We start from the raw sequence: 27,858 nt of genomic DNA on the forward strand, positions 1-27,858 counted from the left end.
ACCGACCATCGGAACCTTGACTACATACAGACAGCGATGAGACTGAATCCGCACAAAGCCAGATGGGCCCTCTTCTTCACCAGGTTCGACTTCACGCTGACCTATTGCCCAGGTTCTATGAACATCAAGGCTGATGCACTGTCCAGTATCTACAATTTGGGAAAGGGTTCTGTCCAGAGGGCACCCATGCTCCCGAGTCGTGGGTCCAGTGGTTTGAGATGTAGATGTGGACATTTGCCAGGAATTGTCCTCCCGCGCGCATCTATTTTCCCACAGGGATAAGGGATCGGCTGCTGACCTGGGCACACACAGTTGTCATCGCTGGACATTCTCGCACCATCCATTCCCTCACTGAGAAATACTGGTGGTCCACCTTGGTGCAGGATGTTACGCGGTATGTCAACTCCTGTTCCGTGTGTGCTCAAACCAAGTCCCCCCCGGAATGCTCCAGCAGGGAAGCTCCTGCCGCTTCCCATGCCTCAGCAACTTTGGTGCCATCTATCCATTGACTTTGTTACCTTCCCCCTTCTGAATGTTTCACCACCATTCTGGTGGTAGTGGATAGATGTGCCAAGTCATGTTGATTCATCCCTCTTCCTGGTGTTCCCACGGCTCTCCAGATCGCTGAGGCACTCTTCCAGCAGATCTTCCGGCATTATGGCCTTCCAGGGGACATTGTCTCGGACCGTGGCCCCCAATTCACATCCCGAGTAAGGAAGGCCTTCTTGGAGAAGCTCGGGGTCATGATTGACCTCATCCGGGTATCGGCTTCAATCTAACGGGCAATTTAAAAAAGGATAAATACATTATTAATCTTAAACATTCAAGTGCTTTGCCATGTAAACACTTTTAGGCTGTTGCAGCTAAAGAATAATGTTTGTCTCTTCAGTCCTCATTGTTCCTTGATGTGTTTTATTGTATTTAAAAAAAAATAGATTGTACTTCTAGCCTGAGGTAGAAGAGAATAACATAGTCATTGCTCTATACAGTATTGTCTCCCAGCCTCTGTTTTGGACTTGGACTATGCAGAGACGCCTGATTGCTTTTCTTGTGGGTATATATGGGTTTTTGAGCTGAGTTAACAGGCTGAACAGATAATTTCATTACTTTCAGCACATCAATACTTCTTACAAAGAGCAGCACTGATGCAGTCACTGTCACCCACCCTGAGCCAGCTCCCCTCTGGAATATACCTCGACATGTTTAACATCAGAAGCTTCCATTAAAGAACTGTCTATCCATGATATGGCAGATATAGCTTTTTCAATAACATGATGGTCAATATCAAAGGCTGCACTGAAATCTAATTGTACAGCTCCCACAATCTTGTTATTATCAATTTCTTTCAGCCAATCATTAGTCATTTGTGTCAGTGCAAAACATGTTGAGTGTTCTTCCCTATAAGTGTGCTGAAAGTCAGTTAAATTGTTCAGAGAAACAGCATTGTATCTGGTCAACCAAAAACAATCCATAAGTTTGCTAAGAACTGGCAGCAAGCTGATTGGTCGGCTGTTAGAATCAGCAAAGGGAGCTTTACCATTTTTGGGTAGCAGAATGACTTTTGCTTCCCTCCAGGTCTGTGGAAAAACACTCTCCAGACTCAGATTATAGAAGTGGCAATATACAGTATTCTGCTACCATCCTCTGTCGCTTTAATCTAGGTTGTCAATGTAGCCCCAACTGTTTGGCTGCTCTGTTTGTCTGGTTCTCTGACTACTTGTGTTCTGATGCTGTCCACCAGACACTGCTGACTGATACACACTGAGTCAGAGCAGGCTAGGTTGGAGTATAATAACATTATCAATCATATAGTGATAGTGATGAATGTTTGGTGGACGATTGCCATAAAACAACGTTCTAAACTCAGTTTATTCACATCAACTCAAAGGGGTGAGCTGGAGGTTACCTGTGACAAATTAAACTAATGTGTTTTTTAAGCTATTTTAAAAAAGGACTATGTACTAAAACCGACCTCTACACCCATTCCACACACTCTTGGATGTCATCTAGAATCAGAACTGAGCTTTTCTAACTGCCCCTTTACATTTAGGAGAGAGGAGACTGCACGCACGCACGCACACACACACACACACACACACACACACACACACACACACACACACACACACACACACACACACACACACACACACACACACACACACACACACACACACACACACACACACACACGCACACAGGTAGAGTTGTTGTCTGGCAAGAAGCAAGACAGCTTGACTGTTTCCTCAGTGTATACCCCTTCTACCACCATTCTCCCTCTCTTCTCTCGCGTCCTCCCTCTACCCTCATCATTAGTTTGTGATTAGCTAATGAAATGTCATGGTAATATCATACGGCTGGAACTGGAACTCTGTGTGCCCTTGCATATAAAATAGATACCCTATACCATGAAGACATTATAAGAATATGCCCATCCATCAGAATGGAAAAAGTCAAGGACACCAAGAGTACCTGTTCTGTTATACAGCCTACATGTTAGAGACAAAATTGTGCCTGAAGCCAACCCTCCTGATCATAAGAGATCCCTCAACCTGTCCTCCTGCCCCCCAAAAACACCCATCGAACCCCACTCCCACCGAGAACACTGAGGGGCATGCCAACAGAGCTGATCAATTCACAAGGACATGTGTCTAGTCATGACTGCGGCGAGGGGCTGGGTGGCTGACCACCGCAGCGCAGCAAGACATGTTATGGCCTTCAGGACTAAGGCCCTGTGTGGATTAGACGGTCATCTGACAAATGAGCCAGTGGGCTCAGAGCAGCCAGACAGCAGTGGAGCATTCAGAGGAGAAAATGAGATCTCTCATAATACAAGCAAAATCACACCCTGCAGGGAAATGAATCTGTAGAGCTTTGTATTTAACCTGTGTCATCTCAGAGGATACTGTGACATTGATTCTAGTTGAGTTAATAAAGCTATTGTAATGAAACGTTAAGGTAAATGGTTATTATAAACTGGTTGGTTAGAGCACTGAATGCTGATTGCCTGACAGCCATGGTATATCAGACTGTATACCACGGGTATGTCAAAACATGTATTTTTACAGCTCTAATTACATTAGTAACTAGTTTATAATAGCAAGGCACCTTGGGGATTTGTGGTATATGGCCAGTATATGATGGCTAAGGGCTGTGTCCAGGCACTCCGCGATGCGTCGTGCTTAAGAACAGCCCCTAGCCGTGGTATATTGGCCATATACCACAACCCCTCGAGTCTTATCGCTTAACTATACCATATAGTTATCATATAGAAAACTACAACAGGTTTTCATTTCCCATCACAAAGGCCTTTATTACCGTTATTTTAATAAAATATAGGCTACATTACAAACTCACCATAAAAATAACAGGGGTACTTCTGCCGTGCATGCAAACAGACTACAGTGATAAACATTAGCGCCAAACAACACGCCAGACACCAAGACACATCAACACAGACAGATGATGGATTGCAGTACTAAGGTTTGCATAGGTTCAAAAGAAGAATACTGATAACCTTATAGGTCAAACCAAGGGAAATTCACTTCCTCCACTCCACATATGAGTAAAGTGAACTTGATTTGAACTATTTCAGATGTATAACATTTCACAGTGAGAGAGAAAGCTGTGTATGAAACATGGAGAACATCTTGGTTAGTAGCATTTCACAGGAATACGTGTAAAGTCGGAAGAGGCATACCAAACCAAACCATGCCGCTTTTCCTAGCTTTTCTACTTTCCTACTCAAAGTGCACTATGAACTTTGAGTAGCTCAATATTACAATCATTAGTCACTCCTTTCAGACGTTTCAGATACTTAAAAGTGTATGTTGTCTTTAGTGGCATGCATGCAACTCTTTAGCCTAAAGACCCCCTCAGCTTAGCCACAGTACATACTGTCCAGTATGATTTGACTGCTCGACCTATTATCACATGTTGATCAACCTACCATAACATCCCTTCACAGCTCTGAGTGGGTTGATTCACTGTTGTGGTCATCCTGTCTGGGTTGGCGCCCCCCCCCCCCCCCCTTGGGTTGTGCCGTGGCGGAGATCTTTGTGGGCTATACTCAGCCTTGTCTCAGGATGGTAAGTTGGTGGTTGAAGATATCCCTCTAGTGGTGTGGGGGCTGTGCTTTGGCAAAGTGGGTGGGGTTATATCCTTCCTGTTTGGCCCTGTCCGGGGGTGTCCTCGGATGGGGCCACAGTGTCTCCTGACCCCTCCTGTCTCAGCCTCCAGTATTTATGCTGCAGTAGTTTATGTGTCGGGGGGCTGGGGTCAGTTTGTTATATCTGGAGTACTTCTCCTGTCCTATTCGGTGTCCTGTGTGAATCTAAGTGTGCGTTCTCTAATTCTTTCCTTCTCTCTTTCTTTCTCTCTCTCGGAGGACCTGAGCCCTAGGACCATGCCCCAGGACTACCTGACATGATGACTCCTTGCTGTCCCCAGTCCACCTGGCCATGCTGCTGCTCCAGTTTCAACTTCCACCTGACTGTGCTGCTGCTCTAGTTTCAACTGTTCTGCCTTATTATTATTCGACCATGCTGGTCATTTATGAACATTTGAACATCTTGGCCATGTTCTGTTATAATCTCCACCCGGCACAGCCAGAAGAGGACTGGCCACCCCACATAGCCTGGTTCCTCTCTAGGTTTCTTCCTAGGTATTGGCCTTTCTAGGGAGTTTTTCCTAGCCACCGTGCTTCTACACCTGCATTGCTTGCTGTTTGGGGTTTTAGGCTGGGTTTCTGTACAGCACTTTGAGATATCAGCTGATGTACGAAGGGCTATATAAATACATTTGATTTGATTTGATTTAGACCTCTTATGTGTTAATTTCAGTATGAACTTTAAACATAAGGCAATGGAACCATCTTTAGTCACACCTTATACAATAACCCTATCATTCCTGGGACCACACCCGCATTTTGGCATAAGGTTCAGTGGCGTATCGGAGTTTTAAAGGACATTTCCTGAAATTCAATTTTGTTCAGATGGTTTTTAGATTGGATTGCTATTGTAAATGTATATTTGGAGTTACTTTGTAGTTCTGAGTTGGGTATGCATCCACCACTTGTAGTTCTGAGTTGGGTATGCATCCACCACTTGTAGTTCTGAGTTGGGTATGCATCCACCACTTGTAGTTCTGAGTTGGGTATGCATCCACCACTTGTAGTTCTGAGTTGGGTATGCATCCACCACTTGTAGTTCTGAGTTGGGTATGCATCCACCACTTGTAGTTCTGAGTTGGGTATGCATCCACCACTTGTAGTTCTGAGTTGGGTATGCATCCACCACTTGTAGTTCTGAGTTGGGTATGCATCCACCACTTGTAGTTCTGAGTTGGGTATGCATCCACCACTTGTAGTTCTGAGTTGGGTATGCATCCACCACTTGTAGTTCTGAGTTGGGTATGCATCCACCACTTGTAGTTCTGAGTTGGGTATGCATCCACCACTTGTAGTTCTGAGTTGGGTATGCATCCACCACTTGTAGTTCTGAGTTGGGTATGCATCCACCACTTGTAGTTCTGAGTTGGGTATGCATCCACCACTTGTAGTTCTGAGTTGGGTATGCATCCACCACTTGTAGTTCTGAGTTGGGTATGCATCCACCACTTGTAGTTCTGAGTTGGGTATGCATCCACCACTTGCAATCCTGTTTTTGAAATGCTATTACACTTCATAATATGGTAGCAGAAATACATTCAATATGCGACACATAAAAAACAGATAAACATCAGCTAGTGATCATAAAATGTGGTTACATTGTGTTGACAAACCCCATACTGTCTGTTTCTGGAAGCATTTCATCCTTCCCCTATAAAACATCTTTACCTCCATGACATATTCACAAAGTTAAATATTTGAAATTATTACATGATTGAAACAATTCATGAGTGAAATCATACTGTACTACATGTACACTTATTGAGAGAATATTTAGTTAACAGAAATCATAAGCAAAAGCTACATGAGGAAAAATAACCATCATATTTCATCAGACTTAAGAACATAAAACAATCTCTGACAAGGCGTGACATCTTGTTAACCACAGTAGTCTTTGTGGAGATACAGCTGCCGTGTGTGGAACTCACTGACTGCACAGACCAGCATGTTTCTGAACACAGTGAGGCCAACCAGCTGTCAACCAATGGTCATGTCTCAACTCAAGACTGGGCTGCACAATTAATCACATATTGACATGTGCAATATCCATTTGCAAAAGAACCATATCATATGCAATATTTTTTAAACGCATCTCAGCCTTGAGTAACTTCACGTTTTAGAGTTAACGTTTTTTCCTCCTCTTGCGGCTGCTTCGCACACACACTAAGCCTCGCCCCCTGTCACTCAAACAGTGCAGTTCCTCCCCCTCGCTGTTAGATGATTGACTATAAATTTGCATGTTGTTCCGTTTGGTCAATGCAGTCAACAAATTGTTCCAAAACAAGAACGATGCTGCTTTCCACTTGCTTCTTAATATAATTCAATATATTTCTATAATTCCAACAGTTCACCCAAATATTTTGATCTTCATCACACTTCAAATCGCAATAGCCATATTTGTTACAAATAAAAATCGGTTAATGTCATGGTGGACGTGAGACTATAAATTTTGTTATTTTGGTCCAACCAGGCTCTACGGATTTCCCATGGACATATTAGAAAGAGCCAACCGCTGGACTCTGGAAACCAAACAGCTCTGCTAAATTGTATGAGTCATTTGGACATGCTCAGTGGTCACATGAGTAGTCTATTTTCCATTTTCAATCTCAAGGGTTGAATAGTCTGGCCAAGCTCCCTCCAAGTCCTGGTTCATGTAAACACAGGCTTTTCTTACTGACCACCATAGCCAGACAGTAACTAACTACATTAAATAACTACATCTGTTAGTCTCAGAGATGCATTCCATTTTCTAAACAGATACATCTCCAAGTTGCTGATCTCTCAGAGGCGTCCTAATAAAAACAAAATATTGATTCATTCCAAGCATTGTCATAGAAAACTCCCATAAATTATTACCCAAATAAATACAAACTCGAATGTAAACATGCTGTACATCCAGTACACAAATAGACAAATCATTTGTGTAATGTGGGCGGTTGAGTTACATAACCTAAGTTTAGTTTGCCATCCATCCATAATGAGGTCTCTCACCTCATGTCAGGGGTGTCAAAGACAACCAGGTGAGAGGAGTTCCTTATTAGTTATTGACCTTAATTCATCAATCAAGTACAAGGGTGGAGCAAAAACCAGCCGAAACTCTGCCCTCAGTGGAAGGAGTTTAACACATGCATTATGTGATGCCAATGTGCCAACAAATGAGTTCAGCATGAAGAACCAGTGCAATAGCATCAACTGTACGATATGTACTCCTACCAAATACTGCTCTTTTCTATATCACTATAGTTCTACTGTAAAATACAACATTGCACAGTGGAAGTTATTTACAAAATAATGACAATGAAATGCTACTGTTTTACTGGACTGGGTGTGTTTAAAAAAAAATGGCATGAGTTTGACTATTTTGGTTCTACTGTATTTCATAAAAAAATAATGTTTTGTTTTGTTCAACCTGAATAAAAGGAGAAAAACCTGGATTTTTTTGGAAGATCGTCAGGTCCGCACTCTAGAAACGATCTGAGGTAAATGTATCATTTTCAACAGCAACAGTTGCATTTCAGGTCCAACAAGGAACAGAAACAAAAATCCAACAGTATCTGTCTCTGTAATTTATCATTGTGTAATAACAGTTATAAAATGGAGTAATATCCATGTGGATACTGTATGAGTGAGGCAGTGGTGACTGACTCTGCAGTGGACCGTAGGGTTAGAGATATCCTCAACTATTGTTTACAAGACACCTGGTGAATTATTGTGACTGGTTGAGATCAAGAGTGTAACAACAGGAATGTTGTAAAATATCACCTGTAATGCCATAAAGTTTAGGCAGATCTGTGATTAGTGGTGCTGGAAATCAATTAGACACATGCAGACTGCACTGCAGAGAAAAATCTAGTATAAGATCCTGAACAAAATGTTCTGTACAATAGTTTTTTGGGTCAAATATACATGTCCTCTAGTTTAAAATAATGCATATAGCATATGCATTATTTGGCATTTGAGAGTGGTAAAGATCCACATGTTATTATGTTAAATGTTTGGGGGTTATACCAAAGCATCCTAATAGGCTAGCCTACTGCTAGACTGTAGGGCTCCACTCTGACCCATAGTCTACTCTCCTGCTATTGGTTACCATCCTCTGGAGAAAAAATTATGGCGCATTTATAACCAGCGAACAAGGCTCGTGGGATGATTTCCTTTTTCTAACATCATCTCGTTGAGCAGTGTTATAGAGAGGGTTTAATCATTTCCACAACATTTAAATATTCATGTTCAAATAGTTGTAAAACTCAATACACCCAATATTGATCAGGATAAAAGCACAGCAGCGTTCCCCGTTAGTTATAAGGGGTATTATAAGGCATATCCAAGAAGATGAAAAGATGAGGAATTGGTAAGATAAATTACAATTTGATATTTCCTTTGTTGGTCCAGTACGAATATTGTTGTGACTGGGCCTCGGCCTGCCCCATCCGCTGGAGTTTTCAGATGAGAGAGAATCGGATTGAAATCTGGCATGAAGGGTACACATGGGGATGCACGTGAGCACAGTCCCATGCTATCGGAAATAAACAAAGATAAGACGTGCGGGAAGCTGTCTTAGAATTTTTCATAACCATTTTCCTCCGTTTTTTTATAAGCAGTCGTTGACAGTTAAGACATCGTACAAGATGTTTAATAAAATAGTCAAAGGTGGGGATGGAATCGAGCATCGCTGCGTTTTAGAGAGGGATAGTGATGCTTAAATGGGGTATATTCCTGGCACGTTTTCAATGGCACGTGTCATTACATAAGAGTATAGTTGTGCCACACCAAAGGGCAAAGGACTACAAAGCTCCCAACACCAAGGCTAATTATCATACAGCAGATTTACCTCCCGCGCCGGACACATAATGAAGGGCTTGTCTTTCAATCCAGTCAAATCTGTCAAACATGATGACATGAAACAAAACCATTGTGACCGTGGTGGGGGGAAAAAGAAAAAGAAAAAAAGACTGAGTTTACAGCTGGACACGGCGGTTGGATCATTAACACAATGTGTAGAGGCTAAATTCGATGGTAGCCCTATTCTTCATTATGGTGAAGTAGTGCCCGTTGAGAGATTGCGTGCTTTACACACACAGTGCGCCGGTGAGAACGCCAAGGGCGCATGCAGGTTAGATGAAGTGAATCCAGCCATCCTCCCACTCACGGGGTGGAGAAATCTTAAACCTGTGGCGTCGCACTTTGTAGTTGACCCCGTTATTATTGTCCCAATACTCATCTCCACCAACGCAGTATCTTATGGCAAACTGGAATGTGCCTCCGCTCTCCAGAAACGTTGTTGGGGTGATTATCTTAAAGGAGAATTTGTCTGTCACGCCGTTGCTTGATTCTGGGACATATGATGCCAGACTGTCCATGAAGGTTATCCAGTTGTTGATTGAGAACCTCAAATAGACACTTTTCTCGAAAGCCATGTTCAAAACCCGCACGACGCCCGACAGACTGAACTCGTCGGCTTCAGCACACTCCAACAACACTTTAAGTTCTTTCACTTTCTCAGTAAAGCCTGGTAGGGTCCCGGGGTTCTTGAATTGCAGCTCCATATAACTTGACTGGGTGGTCGGTGCCCTGGGGAACTTGTCAAATGGGTTCAGGTGAAGGGGACCCCTGTCGAATGTGGCCATTATGCGCTCCGGCACATCGGGCATGTCGGTGTCATTGAAGTGCTTCACAGAGGTGAGCTCCAGACCCAGAGAGTCGGCGAAACGGACCTTTTTCTGGCTGCAGGGACTCCGGCTGCGGGAGATCTCAAGCTTCGCTCTCTCTATGGGGGTCGGCAGAGACTTGCACCTCCGGCGCAGGTTCGGACTCTGCGGGGGTTTGAGGAAGGATTCCCGGCCTCTTGGTCTCTCATCCACCACATGGTGCATCTCGATGGGCTCGCTGGTTCCGTTCAGCTCCATCCCCTCCACGTCTTCTAGTCTCGGGTCTGCTGCCAAGCTCCCGAACAACCCAGCTATGCAGCTGTAGTTCCTCGTGAGGCAGTTCTTGGGAGGCAGCATGACCACGACAGAGCGCACAGCCTCGGTTTCCATAAAGCGGGAGAGTCGCCGGTCTTTAGTCGAAGTCGTCGTGATCAGAGGCACTGAGAAAGGAACACATCGTCAGGTGTAAGAGATAAACACACGAATAGGCGCCGTAGTACCACGTCAGACTGTGACACTGCGCATTTCTGAACCAATAAACCAAGCTTCTACAAGTGCAGCTAGAACAACGCACCACAAAAACCAGACATGCCTTCCTAACGTCACTTTAGATTTCATTCACAGGCATACAAATTCGTTCATTATGAAAGAATATGAAATATGGGATTCTCGTATCACTGTGGACATTTCCAGCAGCATGGCCCAGTTAATGTGTGTGTGGCTGAGCTTACAGTGCACATAAAACTAGGGGACCAAGTGAGAGACATGACATTACAGTCATCAGGTTTGTGCCTGGCTGGACCACGATGTTCCAAATAGCACGTCCCATTTCTTGCCTGACGACTCATCCTGCTAAATCGATTGCTTCATGGAGAAGAAACGTGAGTGGGCGTGGCGTTTGGCCGGAGCGATGTGGATGGGCAGCTAGGCAATCTCATGTCTGCCATGAGCCAAAAACGCATAACTTCCTTTCTCAGTTTTTTTTAAAATACCGAAACAGAGGTGAGTGCCCACTTTGTTATTGTTTCAATCAAGGACTCTAGCTTTGAGAGTATACTCTAGATACCTGTAAATAATTTACATAATGTAAATGAGTAGGCCTATGTAAAGGACGTCACACTACTTGCGAGTACCACGGCCGTCAAGAAGCGTCAACAGTCGGTGCCACGCGAAAAGATAACTATTCGCTGGCGCAAGTGGGGACAGTTCAGGTTGAGGATTTTCCCACATCCCCATGTGCTACAGCTACTGTAGCCATACTATGAAGCATTGGCCAATCTGAATCAGTGCTAGACTTGGGTAGGAGCTTACCGGAGCTCAGTACCAGCACCTCAAATGTTCTACTGCTCGAGCTCATTTTATAGAATATTAGCTCAAAAGTGTTGTGGAGCTCGTGCACCTAAATATAAACAGTACTGCCACCTAAAATGAATACCTGAAACTATTTCAATCAAAGTCAAGCACTGACCTGAATCAAATTCACTTAGGCCCATGCCCACAATTTTATAGCCTTACGTTATACAATATATATTATAATACTGTTATAATGGGCTATTTTGGATCATATTGTATAGGACAGTTTACTATAGATTACATACATTTTAGTCTTAATTATAGATATTGAATGAAATAGTCAGCAACATAGTGGACAGACACCATGCTGTAAATCAAGAATTGTAACAAGCAGCAAATCCAGGTCTAGAAATTGTTACATTTTCTTAGATAACATGGAAATGAGCAATAACCTGTCAACTGCAATTTGTTTTCTCACGCCCCCTCCCATTTTCCTCTTCGTTTCCCCTGCGTCACTTCTGAGCGCCCTGTTGTAGCGGAGTTGTCACGGCAACGACGTTCTATCTCTTCTCCAAACACTTCGTGGGCCAAGCACATCTTTGATTTTGTTTGAGGGCGTCTCCTGCAAAATTGTAATAAATATTTGATGACTATTCTATGTTACTGCCTATTAAGTTGAATGTAAAAACCTCAAGGAGCAAATGCTTGGATGGTATTACTGAGGGAAATGTCGAACTCGATCCCCTTTAATGGTAAGTTGTCTCTTTTACAGCCTTGCTTAATGGACAGGTTTTGTAAACAGGGTCAACACGTTTGTTAACACTGAGTTAACATGTCATAAAGTTGACGTTAAAGGCTACATATCTTCAGATATCTTACAAATAGTTTTGCTTACAATTAATTATAGGTTACTTGCTGTTTGTGTATCTCCACTTTTACCAGCGAGCCTACAAGATGAGTGCCGAATTAGATTTCACCCTGAAAGGTTCATCTTAGAATGGACAAATTCAAGGAATGGGATCAGGTGCCTGTAGAAGTGGCTGAAGACAGAAGTGTGGCAGTCGAGTACACAGGATGGGACCAGAGCTGCCAACTACCCAACAGGGGCCATGTCGATGGCCTTTTGGATATCAGCGATGATACCTCATCCAAAGAGCAGGAGCCATTTGAGTTTATCTGTCTCTCCAGATGGGAGGAAACTGTAAGTAATCACTGTGGTTACTCTTTAATTTTTTGGCTAGATTGTGAATGATATCCAGCCATATATCACATTAGGCACCAGATACACACTCCAATTACATGTGAGTTAAGACAAAGTGAAAGTGTCAGTATGTTTATTCACTGTTTATAACTACATTCAATCTCAGAAATCATCTTAAAAGGTAAAACCTAATTTTCTCTAAGTTGCAATACACTGATTAAAATGGAACTACGTTTCCCTTAATGCTGTTGTGTTTGTTGTTGAGACAGATCCGGGGCTGGGGCAGAACTACTCCACTTGGCTGCCTGGTTCAGACCCAGAGGAGAGGAAAGAGGGTCAAGACTGGAGACACAGACCACCACTGCCACCTGTGTGTGGACCTTGTGAAGTTCTCGGTTCCCCTTGACTCTTGAGTCCAGCGTAACCCACTCCCGAGTCCTTCTGGGATTCCTCCCTGGACTCATGGGAGAACCCCCCCCCCCCACAACCCTGGGAGACTTCTTGAACAGACTCTACAGTCAAACCTCTAACATCTCTTCAGAGGAGTCCCCACCAGAGTCCTTCAGGTACCTTCAGAAAGCCACACAGCAATTGACACTCCAAGACAAGATGGTGGAGGACAAAGCTGGGTGTGTGAGATCAGTGACTCACTGCTGGGCTCTGCCCCCTCCCAGGGTCACGACCACTCAGCCTCAGTGTCCCATGACGCTGATCATCAACAGCTTCACCATCCTACCACCCGTGAAGGCCTCCCAGTCCAGACACACTAGGGTCACCAGCCAGCTCCGGAGGGAGGAGGCCGGCCCGGGGCGCAGTGCCTCAGACGGGGAGACCGCAGCGGCTGGGTCAGATGGTGTCACGCCTGCCTGGGAGAGCGGAGGTGGTGTGGAGAGCCAGCAGTCGCCACCTGTTGTCTGCTTTCAGCATCCCCATCCCCAAGAGATGTGCCATACCCTCAGCACTGTCAGATCCTCTACCCCGCGCCACCTACCCCCTGGACAGACACCTCAGACAGGATCCCCGGACCAGCAGTGCTCACAGACTCTACTTTGGACTGAAGACCAAGATTCTGAAGCGTGCAGAGCCCCAACTGCCCATTCTGTTTGGGAACAGGGTGCCCATCCCAGCCTCTGCACAGAGACTACTCTGAACAGAGACTGTTACTTTGCACTCCATACTCTCTCCCAACCCAAAAGCTCAGTCTTTGTGGGTTTGTGATTAAAAATAAGCTTTCTTTGAAATATCTTCATATCTTTTACATGACACTGATGACGAATTCAACTTGGTCGTTTTAAACTACACGAAATTGACATGAGTTTACAGATTGCTGTTAGTTCTATTTGATTTATAGGCTATACCACCTCAGCCTCATTGTATAACCAGTTTATTCATGTGTTACATGCGTTTCAAAAGGTAGCATTTGGTCCATCATCACACATGCCATCACTCTTAACATCAGCAATGCAAAGTAGTCCAGATTGCTAGAATTCATTGTGCAGACATGTTATGGTCATTTGTTACCACTGATTATTCAGCGTGAAATCATTTAACTGTTACATGAGCCTTCCATAATTACAAACCCTCCACGTACCTGGACATATGGAGTGACTCATTTTAAAATGGAGTGATACATTCATTTGTGTGTGATTTCAGTTCTAGATTTTGCATGTGCTTTTATTGTGGTGCTCACACTTACCCAGCAACTGTGCCTACTACTCTATGATGCTGAGCTCTAGGTCAGTTTCTTGGATTCCTGAATGTTAAACTGCAGACATTATTCTCCTCAGTATGACAAAACATGATCTGAGCCATTACCAAAGCATGCTAGTGCACTCTAATGGAATGAGCAGTCAGTGATTGTAGTGTTCCAACCCATGTGAAGATGTCATTGGTAGCCTATTGAATTACATGCTAGATGTGAACTACACTGTGACTCTGAGGGGCTGTGACAGCATAGGTGTGTGGGCGGCGGGATTAGTATCATATTCCAAATGACTTACACAATTACAATCCTGTATTCAAATGGGCTGAGCATTATACATGTACATAGTACATTAACTTGTACTGCCACACAACCCAGGTGAAAACTACCTGACATTTACCTGAAAAATAGCACATTGAGTGCGTACAATATTGATTTGACTTGGCTTTATACAGCACTGCATTACTGTCCTTTGATTTGAAGTGTACTGGAACTAAGCTAGTACAAACAACCAGCTACTACATCAACTCAAACAATCAACCCTTTATGAAGAGTTTATTATGAGCATCTGCTGAATAGCACCAACAAAACAAACAGCGAGAGGCAACCTTTATCGACCCTCTACACATTCAGGCAACTGAAATACAACAGATAAGACCGCAAACAGAAATACAACTGAAATAACTTACATTGGCACCAAAGACTGCATGCACTCCCTACTGAGAAAAACCAAAGCGCTGAAGTCGACACCCCCATGTAGCATGGTTAGGATCAATTCCATTTAAATTTTCTTTCAAAATGAGGAAAATTGGGAATTGGAATTTGGTTTACTTTCTCAATTGCCTGGAATTAAAATGAAATTGACTTCAACCCTGCCATGTAGTCTACTGTACATGTTTAAAAAGCAAGGCAGTTTCTCCCCTCAGCGCTATTATAATCAAGTTGAAGAACGATAAATTAAACAGAAGTAGTGTTTTCAGTACAGCACAATACATTGTTATGAAATGTGGTTGAGTATGAAAGTCTGTTATAAACTGGAATGAAACAGTCCTGTTTCGATTACTTTAAGATGCAGTGCAAAAACTAAGCCATGTTGTGTAGTTTGGGCACAGTGTCATGTAGGCTACATTCTGCCGTTTCTGGGTCCACTTCTCCACATATTGATAGTGTACCACAGTAGGGCGAATGCTGCCGTGGAAACAAATACACATCTAGGTTCTAAGAATGCAATGCAGTAACACAAAACAGGACTTCTAACATATCTTGCAACAAAATGTTTTTGAAAGTAGAGGTACAGGAAACAAACATACTCAATATGCAAATTAAAAGACACTTGAGTTCTCGAAGTATTCTTCCAAGACACCCTCCACAAATAAATATCATGTAAATGTTAAATACATTTTGATCCTGAACTTCTTCCTACCTCTTAAAGCTGCTTAGTGCATCACTGACCAATGGAAACACAACAAAATACAATGAAAAACACTTGCTTTAAGGCACCAACTTAACAAAATCCATCATGGACAAATACTCAAAACTTGAAGAGCTCTTGTAAAGTTCACATTCAATAAAAATGTCTCAACAAATGGGTTTCTTGAAATTTGAATGGGGTGCATGTGCAAATGAGGTAAAATATTGTAATGATACCAACAGCTAGCTTTGACCAATAAGGTAGGCTTTAGAGTATAGTTCAAGAAAAGTTTGATAGAAATTGTAATATTGTCAGTTTATGTTCAGTAACGTTTAGTGGGGTTGTTATACAGTACCTTCAGAAAGTATTCACACTCATTGCCCCCCCCCCCCCCCCCCAAAAAAAATGGTGTTACAGCCTGAATTTAAACTGGATTAAATTGAGACTTGTCACTGGCCTTATCACAATACCCCATAATGTCAAAGTGGAATTATGTTTTAGGAAATTTGTACAAATTAACATATGAAATGAAAAGCTGAAATGTCTTGTGTCAGTAAGTATTCAACCCCTTTGTTATGGCAAGCCTAAATACATTGAGTAAAACTGTGCTTAACAAGTCACATAAGTTGCATGGACTCACACTGTGTACAATAAGTGTATAACATGATTTGTTTTTTAAATGACCACCTCATCTCTGTATCTTCCACACATACTTATCTGTAAGATCCCTCAGTCAAGCAGTGAATTTCAAACACAGATTCAACCACCAAGACCAGGGAGGTTTTCCAATGCCTCGCAAAGGGCACCTATTGGTAGACGGGTACAAATAAAGAAAGCAGACATTGAATATCCCTTTGTGCATGGTGAGGTTATTAATTACACTTTGAATGGTGTATTCCTAACACAGTTGCAGGAGAGGAAGGAAACTGCACAGGTACTTCAACATGAGGCCAATGACTTTAAAACAGTTAAGAGTTTAATGGCTGTGATAGGAGAAAATGGAGGATGGCTCAACAACATTGTAGTTACTCCACAATACAAAACATGTGGCAAAGCAATTCACTTTTTATTCTGAATACAAAGTGTTATGTTTGGGGTACCACTCCACATATTTTCAAGCATAGTGGTGGCTGCATCATGTCATGGGTATGCTTGTAATCATTAAGGACTGGGGAGTTTGAGGATAAAAAAGAAGCGTAATGGAGCTAAGCACAGGCAAAATCCTAGAGGAAAACCCAATTCAGTCTGCTTTCTACCAGATACTGGGAGATTAATTCACCTTTCAGCAGGACAATAACCTACAACACAAGGCCAAATCTACACTGGAGTTGCTTACCAAGAAGACAGTGAATGTTCCCGAATATCCGAGTTACAGTTTTGACTTAAATCTACTTGAAAAGCTATGGCAAGACCTAAAAAAGGTTGTCTAGCAATGATCAATAACCAATTTGACAGAGTTTGAAAAATTCTGAAAATAATAAATGGGCAAATGTTGCACAATCCAGGTATGGAAATCTCAAAAGACTGACCCAGAAAGAGTTGTAATTGAAAGGTGATTCTAACATGTATTTACTCAGGGGTTTGAATACTTATTTAATGCAGAAATATTAATTACATTTTCCATAAATGCTCTAGTCCCACTTTGTAACAACAACATGTGGAAAAAGTCAAGGGGTATGAATACTTTCTGAAGGCACTGTATATGGTGGACATACACAATCACAACGTAATCACAGTGACTAGAGAGTAGCTAGATCCTCATAGTGTTTCTCTACAGTGTTGTATCACTTCAGCACACTGTGCTGCTAGCCAGCTAATGAATAAGTCAAAGACCATGACAGGCTAGTCTGCTAACGCGGTGACCCAGCTTATAGGTGGGTGGCCCTGTAACAATAGGGCAATTCTACAAGACTGCACTTCACAATCACATGTCAACAATGGTAGTGCGGCAACTATTTTAGAGTTTCACGAGTATATTTGTGCCACATCAAATCTGCCAGAAGCCATTCAATAGCAGAATGATTAAGGAAAGGCTCAACAGGCATTACATACTCTTTTACAGCAAACATTAGTGCTCAAAATTTAAAACATTGTAAACAGACTAAACTGGCTTTTCAGACAAAATATATATATTTAAGTAGTAAGACACGCAAATAAACATGTAAACAAGGATGGGAAATCATATCCATGAACTATAATAAAGTGCTTTCGAGCTAGCATGAGGGAGACGTCTGGACATGTTATCCTAGACATGCTACCCCTCTGTAGAATGTCCTAAGACTTCAAGAAGGCTCACTTCTACACCTAAACCTCCAGTAGTAGAGGGACAAAGACTGTAGAGGATGATGAGTAGGATCCCAGGACCTCCTGGACAGAAACCAGAACCCCATTGCGTGGACTGAGGAGGTGTGTGTGGGGGGTGGTAATTCAGCTGTTGGGTTTCTCAGAGTGCTGAAAGAGAGCAAACAGCTCCTCACACGTCTGCGTCTCCACCGAGCTGAAGTGGGACTCCATGTTCCAGGCCATGTCAGCTGACAGGAAGTCGTCCATGACTGTCTGGGTCTCGTTGCTGGTCAGGAAGAGGTTTCCGAGGCCCTCAGAAGATGCGTCGGTCACCGTCTGAGTCTCCGTGCTGCTCAAGAGCCTGGCCTGGTCACCCTGGGACACGGAGGGAAGGGTGTTGGAGTTTGGTGTTGGTGTAAGCGGTCGGTGGAGGTCGGTCTGCGTCTCAGTGTCAGAGGACTCTGTGCTCATGGAGAAGCTGGACTGGCGCAGAATGTTGCCCAGGGGCATGTGGACTCCGGCTTTCAGAAGGAAGTTGAGGTCCGTCTGGGTCTGGGTGTCAAACATCTCCAGTTCCAGGTCGCTGGCCTGGTTCCGGCCTGGCCCCTCACTGTTTCCCAGGCCCTCCAGGAGGAGGAAGTCTGTCTGGGTTTGGATATCCAGGACCTCCAGGGGCGTGTCGGCCCCCAGACCGCTCAGCTCGCTCTCCTCCGTCTGGGTCTGGATGTGGGCCGCGTTCAGGAATTCCTCAAAGTCAAAATCGATGCCCGTGTGCTGTTCCTGAACAGAGCCCAGACCTGACCCACAGCCTGTTGAATGATCCATCTGCGTCTGGTGACCGGACAGAGAGTGACCTGACAAGATATTCTCCAAGTCGTTGAACAGTGCCAAGGTGGTCTGGGTTTGGTTGTCCGCCACGCTGCCCGACTGGAGATCGTCTGTCTGCACGCCAAAGCACATGCCTCCTGCTGACTTGTCGTGGTCATAGAGACTGTTACCGGAAAGGGGGTCGTCTACACCGTGGGTTCTGAAGCTTCCGTCTGTCAGTGCCGTCTGTGTTGAGACACTGAGGGAGTAACTGTCGAAGAGGTCTGAGCACATAATGGCCTGGTCCATCTGAGCCCTCTCTTCTGACCCAGCCAGGATGAGTCTGGTCTGGGTCTGCTTGGTAATGTAGGGGGACTGGGATGGTGAGGAATAGGGGCAGGGCAGCTGGCTGAGGGTATCTGTCTGCGCCCCGATGGTGGTGGTGGCTTTGGCCTTAGAGGGGAACGTCTGGGTCTCTACACTGACCGGCAGCAGGACCTGAGCACTCACACTAATATCTGTCTGAGAACACGATGAGACCGACGACTCACCAAAGGGGCACATCTCCGTCCCCACCCCGACCCCCATAGGCATTCTGGACAAGTATGAGATGTCTGTCTGGATGTTGGTGGAGGTATTGCTCCCCTTGGTTCCTCCTGAGTCATTGCCAGAGCCCACTGACTCCAGACTTACCTGCACCCCCATGCTGACAGGCCCCAGACTGGAGCGGGAGGCAGGCATGCTGCCCCTGAAGCACAGGGTCTTAGGGTCCAGGTGAGGCACCATGGCCCCCATGGACTGGGGCATGAGGTGGAGTGTGCTGAAGGAGCCCTGGCTGTCCACAGCCAGCACCACAGACCTCAGAACCCCGCTCTCTGTGGAGGGGAGGAGGACGGGGAGATGGGCCAGCTGCATGACAGGGAAATTCACCAGAGCCACATCGGGCTTGGGTAGGAGGAGTTTCTGGAGGTGTTTAGGGGGGTTGTTGTGGCAGACCCTGTCTGAAGGGAGGGAGTCCTCTGAGAGTTCTCTGTCTGTTTTTATGATCTGACACATGAATTCACTGGGCTTGACTTTTTCTGCTCCACTTATCTGTCTCTCCATCTTCCGCTTTTTCACTGGTGGATACCTGCAAACACCGGGCGGAGGAGAGAATACGTCAAGCAGACAAAACAGCAGTAGGTAGTTCTAAAGCTTTGACAAACACTAATAAAAGCAAGGTGCAGTGGCAGCATCGTTGTGCAGTCAAATTCAAGGTCTGTTCTCAAGCCACGTTGTGCATGCAGGCGTTTGTCCCAACATGATCTGTTATTGAATAATGACATGGTTTACTGGATAAACTGCATGACACTTGAAGACATTGAGCCTCTCTGCCACCACGTGTCCACACCATCTTTAAGTCCCCTCCAACAGCATGTCCAACCAAATACAAGTCTTTCTTAATAGAAACCCATTTGAATGTCATGTGTAGACTAATGCTTTGAGGAGCACCCACTGCCGATTCAATGACACCACATGGAAGTGACTGCAATATGCAAGGAGGAAGGATAGCCTACCAAGTGAACGTTGGCGCCTTGCACAATGCATGTCTCAATCTGTCCATCTGGCTTGTCAAAATCCTCTGTTTCAGTGTCTAATTATTTGTCCACTTGTCTGTACCTCCATCCTTGGTACAGTAGCTAGTTAGTCAAGCATTTTTGAGCCAACTACTGAAACAGGCAGTAGACTAGAGGAAGAGTAGGGAAGCACTTTTATTTCATCTCTTGAATTCCTCCTTAGTGGACATTACCGTTCATTCTATTTTAGGGAGATTCATGTAGCATAAAATCATCATTCTCCACTGAGTCATGTGCATGCAGCGATGTGTCACAGACTGGCGTGTGAACATTTTGTGGCCTGTTCCAGTTGATACAATGCTAATTCGCTAGTGAGAGCATGAGCTCAAGACAGACAGGCAGGAAGAGAAACAGGCGAATTAGAGAGCTCATTGAAAGACGACGTGAACCAACCTCCATGTAGCTAATGTGATTTATGGAGGATGTTTTTTGCTGGACAATGTCTTGGACAATGCTTATATATGTCGGCTTTTGTGTATTTTGGATTTTAAATGGGCCAAAACCCGTCAATAACCTGTTAATGGAATCACTGCCCTCTGGTATTATATCCAGTACACACAGTGAACAAGACATTAAGAACACCTTACACCTTTGCCCTCAGAACAGCCTCATTTCGCAGGACAAGGTGTCAAAAGCATTCCACAGGGATGTTGGCCCATGTTCACTACAATGCTTCCCACAGCTGTGTCAAGTTGGCTGAATGTCCTTTGGGTGGGGAACCATTCTTGATACACACAGGAAACTATTGAGCGTGAAAATCCCAGCAACATTGCAGTTCTTAACACAAACCGGTGCGCCTGACACCTACTACCAGACTCTGTTCAAAACCACTTCAGTCTTTTGTCTTGCCCAGTCACCCTCTGAATGGCACACAGACACAATCCATGTCTCAATTGTCTCAAGGCTTAAAAATATATGTTTTAACCTGTCTCCCCCCCTTCATCTACATTGATTGAAGTGAATTTAAAAGCTGACGTCAATAATCAGACTGACCAGGTGAAAGCTATGTCATGGAAAGAGTACATGTTCCTAATGTTTTGTACCCTCTACCTGTGTTCTGTGGGGACCTCGTGGCCGGTCCTGTAGATATGTGACAGTAGCGCTGCTCTGCTGGCGTAGGGGCAGCCACACGTGCAGCGGTAGGTCCTCCCACAGTCCTCTATGTGGCGCCTCAGGTCCCATTCTGTGCTGTAGCCGTTGTTGCACTTGGAACACTTGTGCTTCTTCTCTGCATGCATTTTCATAAAGTGCTGGATAGAGCAGAATATACATCGGGCTATGAGAGGAGGTTACTTGTTACATGAACTGGAAAAATACAATAAAGGAATCTATTATTCCCTTCTTGTTCACTAATTCCAATTTCCTAGTTATACTTCAAAAGCCTCTCTATTGAGACATAATTATTAGACACACTTTCCAATAAAATAATTTACAATTCCCATCCACCATCAGGATCTCAGGGGAGATCCAAAGCAGGACCCGAAAGTGATTAGGGGAAAACCCAGGAGGAAATGTCTGTCTCAGTCTTTTCATTCATTAGACAATCCGCATGAGTCTGGCTCAGGTGGTTTCACCCGGACAATCTCCGTCATTATATAGATCTTAGACTGACTGTAGGGATGTGGTACCTGTTTAACCAGGGAAAACTGGGAGAAGGGTCTGTTGGGGCCTCGTGGACAGCCCTCTATGGGACAACAGTAGAGCTTCTGGGAGCCCTTCATGTCCTTCCTGATGGTGGGGTTGACAAGACCGTCCTGTGGAGAGAGAGGATGAATGATTAGATTGTGATATTATAGGCTTAAGATTTAGTGTTATCTGTTAGCAGTGAAATAATGTAGGCTAACCAACCACATTTAGAAAGGTAGGCCATCAGACAACTCTCAAGACCACTGAGCTAAAGGCTAGGCATTAGTTATACTTTAGTTAGAGAGAGACTAAAATCCTCTCTCTCGAAAACATCCAGCCGATGGACACGCCAATTATCCTTTGTAGAAAACCATATGAATGTCAAATACAGAGACGAAGGTGGTCCAGATGGAGGGTCCACATCTAAAGAGGTTCAGATGAAAGTTATTAGTTTAACAGTACATCGAGTTTGTGCTTTCCAGTGTGCTACATCACTCCACACTCCTGGCAGTCTCCAGACAGCAGTCAGCAGCACATTGTATTACCTCAATGAACAACAGCATGATGCTTATGTAAGAGTACAGTAGACACAGAGCTTGGTATGACTCACAGGCCACAGATAGACCTCAGCATCGACCCGTGTGTACAGCCTAACCATCATTACTAGCACTGCAGTATTTCACTGGCCAAGGTCACCTAGCAGGCTACATCGACTGTGTCATTGTTACAGTAAAAGAGACGTTTTGATGGAAGTTAGGCTAATATACATAAACATCCTGCATAGTGCTAAAATGATCTGTCTTCACAGGAAACAGACACAGTGTATCTTATATTATTGTAAAGGTTACGTCAGAGGAATACAGTTCTGTATAGGCTACTTGCAGCAGCAGATGAGCAGGTTAACATTCAGACGGTCTGTTCTAGACCAGAGCACAGTCCCTGAGCTGCTCTCCATGACACTATTATGTCCTTTCCCAGCAGACAGACCAGGCACAGTGCATTGCCAGACGGTGATACAGGCAGGCAGGACAGAGATAGCTTTGTTTCTGTCTGCTACAAGACAGCCTGGGTAGGGTCTGCTGAGCAGCATCGCTGCTAGGAAATGCAAACTGAAAACATGCGAGTTAAACATGTTAAGTGACTCACTGACACCTTGCATACAGCCATTACACAAGAAGTGTGGCTAGTCTAACACTACAGCCAGCCTAGTACAGAAGGCTATTATTTGAGTACGATTTGTAATGTTCGGAAGTGTGTGAAATTAAATTGATTGCCGTGTTACACACACATCCAGCAGTTGGCCAGCAAATGTGATACGGCAGTTCAGCCGAGTTAAGGCACAGTGAGTGTCCAGTGACAACCGTGTTATAACTAGAGGTCGACCGATTAATCGGAATGGCCGATTAATAAGGGCCGATATCAAGTTTTCATAACAATCGGAAATCTGTATTTTTGGACACCGATTTGGCCGATTTAAAAAAAGAGTATAGGCAAGTCAGTTAAGAACACATTCTTATTTTCAATGACGGCCTAGGAATGGTGGGTTAACTGCCTTGTTCAGGGGCAGAACGACAGATTTTTACCTTATCAGCTCGGGGATTCAATCCTGCAACCTTACGGTTAACTAGTCCAACGCTCTAACCACCTGCCTTACATTGCACTCTACATGGAGCCTGCCTGTTACACGAATGCAGAAAGAAGCCATGGTAAGTTGCTAGCTAGCATTAAACTTATCTTATAAAAAAATTAATCAATCATAATCACTAGTTAACTACACATGGTTGATGATATTACTAGTTTATCTAGCGTGTCCTGCGTTGCATATAATCGATGCGGTGCGCATTCGCGAAAAAGGACTGTCGTTGCTCCAACGTGTACCTAAACATAAACATCAATGCTTTTCTTAAAATCAATACACAAGTATATATTTTTAAACCTGCCTATTTATTTAATATTGCCTGCTAACATGAATTTCTTTTAACTAGTGAAATTGTGTCACTTCTCTTGCAACAGAGTCAGGGTATATGCAAGGGTTTGGGCCACCTGGCTCATTGCGAACTGTGTGAAGACTACTTCTTCCTAACAAAGACAGCCAACTTCGCCAAATGGGGGATGATTTAACAAAAGCGCATTTGTGAAATAAGCACAACCATACCTAACCATAAACATCAATGCCTTCCTTAAAATCAATACACAGAAGTATATTTTTTAAAACCTGCATATTTAGCTAAAAGAAATCCAGGTTAGCAGGCAATATTAACCAGGTGAAATTGTATCACTTCTCTGCGTTCATTGCACACAGAGTCAGGGTATATGCAGCAGTTTGGGCTGCCTGGCTCATTGCGAACTAATTTGCCAGAATTTTACGTAATTATGACATAACATTGAAGGTTGCGCAATGTAACAGGAATATTTAGACTTAGGAATGCCACCCGTTAGATAAAATAGGGAACGGTTCCATATTTCACTGAAAGAAGAAAAGTTTTATTTTCGAGATGATAGTTTCCGGATTTTACCATATTTATGACCTAAGGCTCGTATTTTTGTGTGTTATCATGTTATAACTAATTCTATGATTTGATAGAGCAGTATGACTGAGCGATGGTAGGCCCCAGCAGGTTCGTAAGCATTCATTCAAACAGCACTTTCGTGCATTTTGCCAGCAGTTCTTCACAATGCTTCAAGCATTTAGCTGTTTATGACTTCAAGCCTATCAACTCCAGAGATTAGGCTGGTGTAACCAATGTGAAATGGCTAGCTAGTTAGCGGGGTGCGCGCTAATAGCGTTTCAAACGTCACTCGCTCTGAGACTTGGAGTAGTTGTTCCCCTTGCTCTGCATGGGTAACGCTGCTTCGAGGGTGGCTGTTGTCGATGTGTTCCTGGTTCGAGCCCAGGTAGGAGTGAGGAGAGGGATGGAAGCTATACTGTTACACTGGCAATACTCAAGTGCCTATAAGAACATCCAATAGTCAAAGGTATATGAAATACAAATCATATAGAGAGAAATAGTCCTATTATTCCTATAATAACCTCAACCTAAAACTTCTTACCTGGGAATATTGAAGACTCATGTTAAAAGGAACCACCAGCTTTCATATGTTCTCATGTTCTGAGCAAGGAACTTAAACGTTAGCTTTTTTACATGGCACATATTGCACTTTTACTTTCTTCTCCAACACTTTGTTTTTGCATTATTTAAACCAAATTGAACATGTTTCATTATTTATTTGAGGCTAAATTGATTTTATTGATGTATTATATTAAGTTAAAATAAGTTCATTTAGTATTGTTGTAATTGTCATTATTACAAATAAATAAATGTAATTTTAAAAAATCTATATTTATTTTAAAATCGGCCGATTAATCGGTATCGGCTTTTTTTTGGTCGTCCAATAATCGGTATCGGCGTTGAAAAAAATCATCATCGGTCGACCTCTAGTTATAACCCAAATCATCTCTCTTTCTGCATCAATGAATACAACAGAACAAGCCTGGCCAGTGCGTAACAGCGAAGGCACAGTAAGCAGACTGTGCTTTCCTGACTCTGGTTGAGTAGCGTTAGCCCATAACTACCTTTATTGTCTATTTATGAAGGTATCTTCTGGCCTGCAGAGTTCTGTTAAGAGCCCCGATGCGAGTTCTGAATCTTAATACGCATGGCTTGCAATACGATTTTGGAAACATAACTAACAAATATTTCATATCAGTGAGAGATCGTTTAAAGAAACTAAAAGGTTAAATTACTACACACCTTTAAATGGTTAGTGTTCCCACGCGTCCATAGCTCCATGTTACAGCCCTTGTATACAGAAGACTGATGCGACCACCTGTGCTAACTAGCCTGCTCGAACATCTGTGTGTAAGGTAACTGAGGAGGAAGTGTAGTTTGAGGGCGTATGGATCTGTGCAAACCTGCTACAGTAAATGTATTTTATTGAAAGATTATTTCTAATTGAAATGAAAGATAAGTTCCATATGTTTTGAAAACCGTATCGCAAGCGATAACTGACGTTTCTACATATTAAAACAGAGCGTTGGGATTGTAGTCACATGCTCCCACCGGTACTTATAGCGGGGAACATTTGTGACAAGGCAGAATGCATTGGGTTCTCAAAAGCAAGGGTATAGTTGCCTCTACTGGCAGCCCTGTCACACAGATATCTAAGACTACGCTCACTTGACACCATTTTGTTCAGATTGACATTGTTTCCTTCATGAACTGCTGCATAATGTATTTTCTCCATCTCTCATTCTCCTGCATTAGGCCCAGTTGAATTAGTTCAATATTGAGAACAGTTAAGCACTTGAGGAGCATGAAGTGCTTTTCAGACCTAATTCAAATTCAAACATTCACCTTTTCTTTTTTTCCAAAGAGCTCAGTCTGTAGCAAGACAAAAGACAGCTAGATCCCAGCAGAGAACAGCATTCATTTGGGGGAAACTGGAATCACTAGGACTCCCACAGGGCAGAAAGACTAGGCGAGGACAGTGCATACATTTCAGTTAAAGAGGAGGATCATTGTCTCCAAGACCTTTACTGTAGCCAGTATTCATATTTAGGCTAAAGACAGTGTGACATTAGTCAGACTGATTTGATTGCACATCTTGGGCTTAGCCCATCTTCTTCAGCCATATAAACATGAATTCACTGAGGGTTATTTTAATTGCTCGAATTTCCATAATCTTCTAGAAAACCAAATGACTCTCAATAATATTACAACGTTAGGCTATGTGGGCATGGAGACACGTATTTTTACATGCACACTAATAATTCGATATTAAACTGAGTATGACAGTCATTTAAACACCGTACGCCGATTTAAGATAAGCAGAGTAAGGTCATAATCGAAGTAAACCGATTAAAACACCTGGTTTTCGGAGCAACCTTCGAATTAAGGCACGTAAACAGTTTAATCGGCGTTCCAGCGGTGTATTTGATCTGCGCATGTGCCAGCACCCGTAGCGCAAGCCTACCTCAATTGAGTTCGGAAAAACTGAAAGTGTGCATCTTTTCACATACAAACATTATATGTCCTAATTCAATATCCAATCGTATTCTCAAATTAACATGGCCACTGTGGTAGAACGTTTATTTTTATTGCCGATTTTTTGCATTTATCAAAAGTCCCATCATTAGCATAACTTCAGATGTGTTTATGTAAACCGGATTATTACTGAAGTCGTTGTTCTTGCAAAGCATGTAAACGTTTTAAACGAACTATTATATTCATCTGAATATCCACAATGTTCGTGTTATTGTGCGCATGTAACCGTGTGGGTTTGAACATATAATATATTTGTATGGCTGACATGTAAAGGCAGTACAAGAAAGCTTGTTAACTTAACATTAGCCAGGATAATCAGTCTCATACAGCCATGATCCTAGCCTAGGATGATAGTTCAAATGCTTTAAGCAATGTTTCACAATAGTAACCAAATAACGTTATCAGCAATATACAGTTGTAGCTAGCCGACTTCAAAGAACTGGCCTCAAACAGTGCACAATGACTTGCCGTTTTCCCAATAAGCATGCCTCTAACTACCTAACGTAACTAGTTAGCGATACAAGCATCATGAATTGAAAAATAGACGTTTTGGAATATGTCAGTAGCCTCTTTGGTTAGCTTGCAAATAGGCTAACAAGCTAGCTACCTTTACTCTGTGGGACTTCACGAGATGCATGTTCAGGGCTGGCGTGTTCGGTAGAATCTTGCCACATCCTTCTACGGTGCATAGGATATTGGTCCGCACTTCTTTGGTGAGCTCCATGATAGACGGTTTGATAATCTCCCGCGTCAGTGCAGGGGGCTCTTCGGTGCATTTTTGACTGCCCGTGGAAGCGTTATCGTTTCGGTATGCTTTCCCGGACGCAGAGGCAGCCATGTTTCTGTTGACAAGTCACCAAACCAACTGCTCCTCAGGCAGCAGAAAAGCTGTTGCAAACAAGCCAGGAAAATATGGTCCGGAAAATACAAGGACACGGCCACTTCCGGGAGACCTTTCTTAGCAACAGACAGCCACTCCCACACAAGCGTCCTGGCAACAGATGGCTGGCAAGTGGCAATATTGTAGATACTTCTGTGATATATTACATATTTGCTGT

At 43.4% G+C, this 27,858-nt stretch overlaps 2 protein-coding genes across 2 annotated transcripts; both read right to left on the bottom strand.

Annotated features, from left to right (window-relative positions):
- Nucleotides 1–9,282: 9,282 nt before the first annotated feature.
- On the bottom strand, nucleotides 9,283–11,173 carry LOC109879935 (protein phosphatase 1 regulatory subunit 3E). Its single transcript, XM_031829451.1, has 2 exons — nucleotides 11,128–11,173; nucleotides 9,283–10,256 (listed from the first exon to the last, which is right to left on the bottom strand). The coding sequence occupies exons 1-2, from the start codon at nucleotides 11,171–11,173 to the stop codon at nucleotides 9,283–9,285; spliced, it is 1,020 nt and encodes a 339-aa protein (XP_031685311.1).
- A 3,195-nt stretch (nucleotides 11,174–14,368) lies between these two features.
- On the bottom strand, nucleotides 14,369–27,767 carry atmin (ATM interactor). Its single transcript, XM_020472146.2, has 4 exons — nucleotides 27,408–27,767; nucleotides 21,758–21,883; nucleotides 21,180–21,379; nucleotides 14,369–19,642 (listed from the first exon to the last, which is right to left on the bottom strand). Exons 1-4 carry the CDS (start codon nucleotides 27,636–27,638, stop codon nucleotides 17,851–17,853), a joined length of 2,349 nt encoding a protein of 782 aa, XP_020327735.1. The 5' UTR covers nucleotides 27,639–27,767; the 3' UTR covers nucleotides 14,369–17,850.
- Nucleotides 27,768–27,858: the final 91 nt, after the last annotated feature.

This window comes from Oncorhynchus kisutch, linkage group LG8 (assembly GCF_002021735.2).
Source record: "Oncorhynchus kisutch isolate 150728-3 linkage group LG8, Okis_V2, whole genome shotgun sequence".
Classification (NCBI taxonomy): domain Eukaryota; kingdom Metazoa; phylum Chordata; class Actinopteri; order Salmoniformes; family Salmonidae; genus Oncorhynchus; species Oncorhynchus kisutch.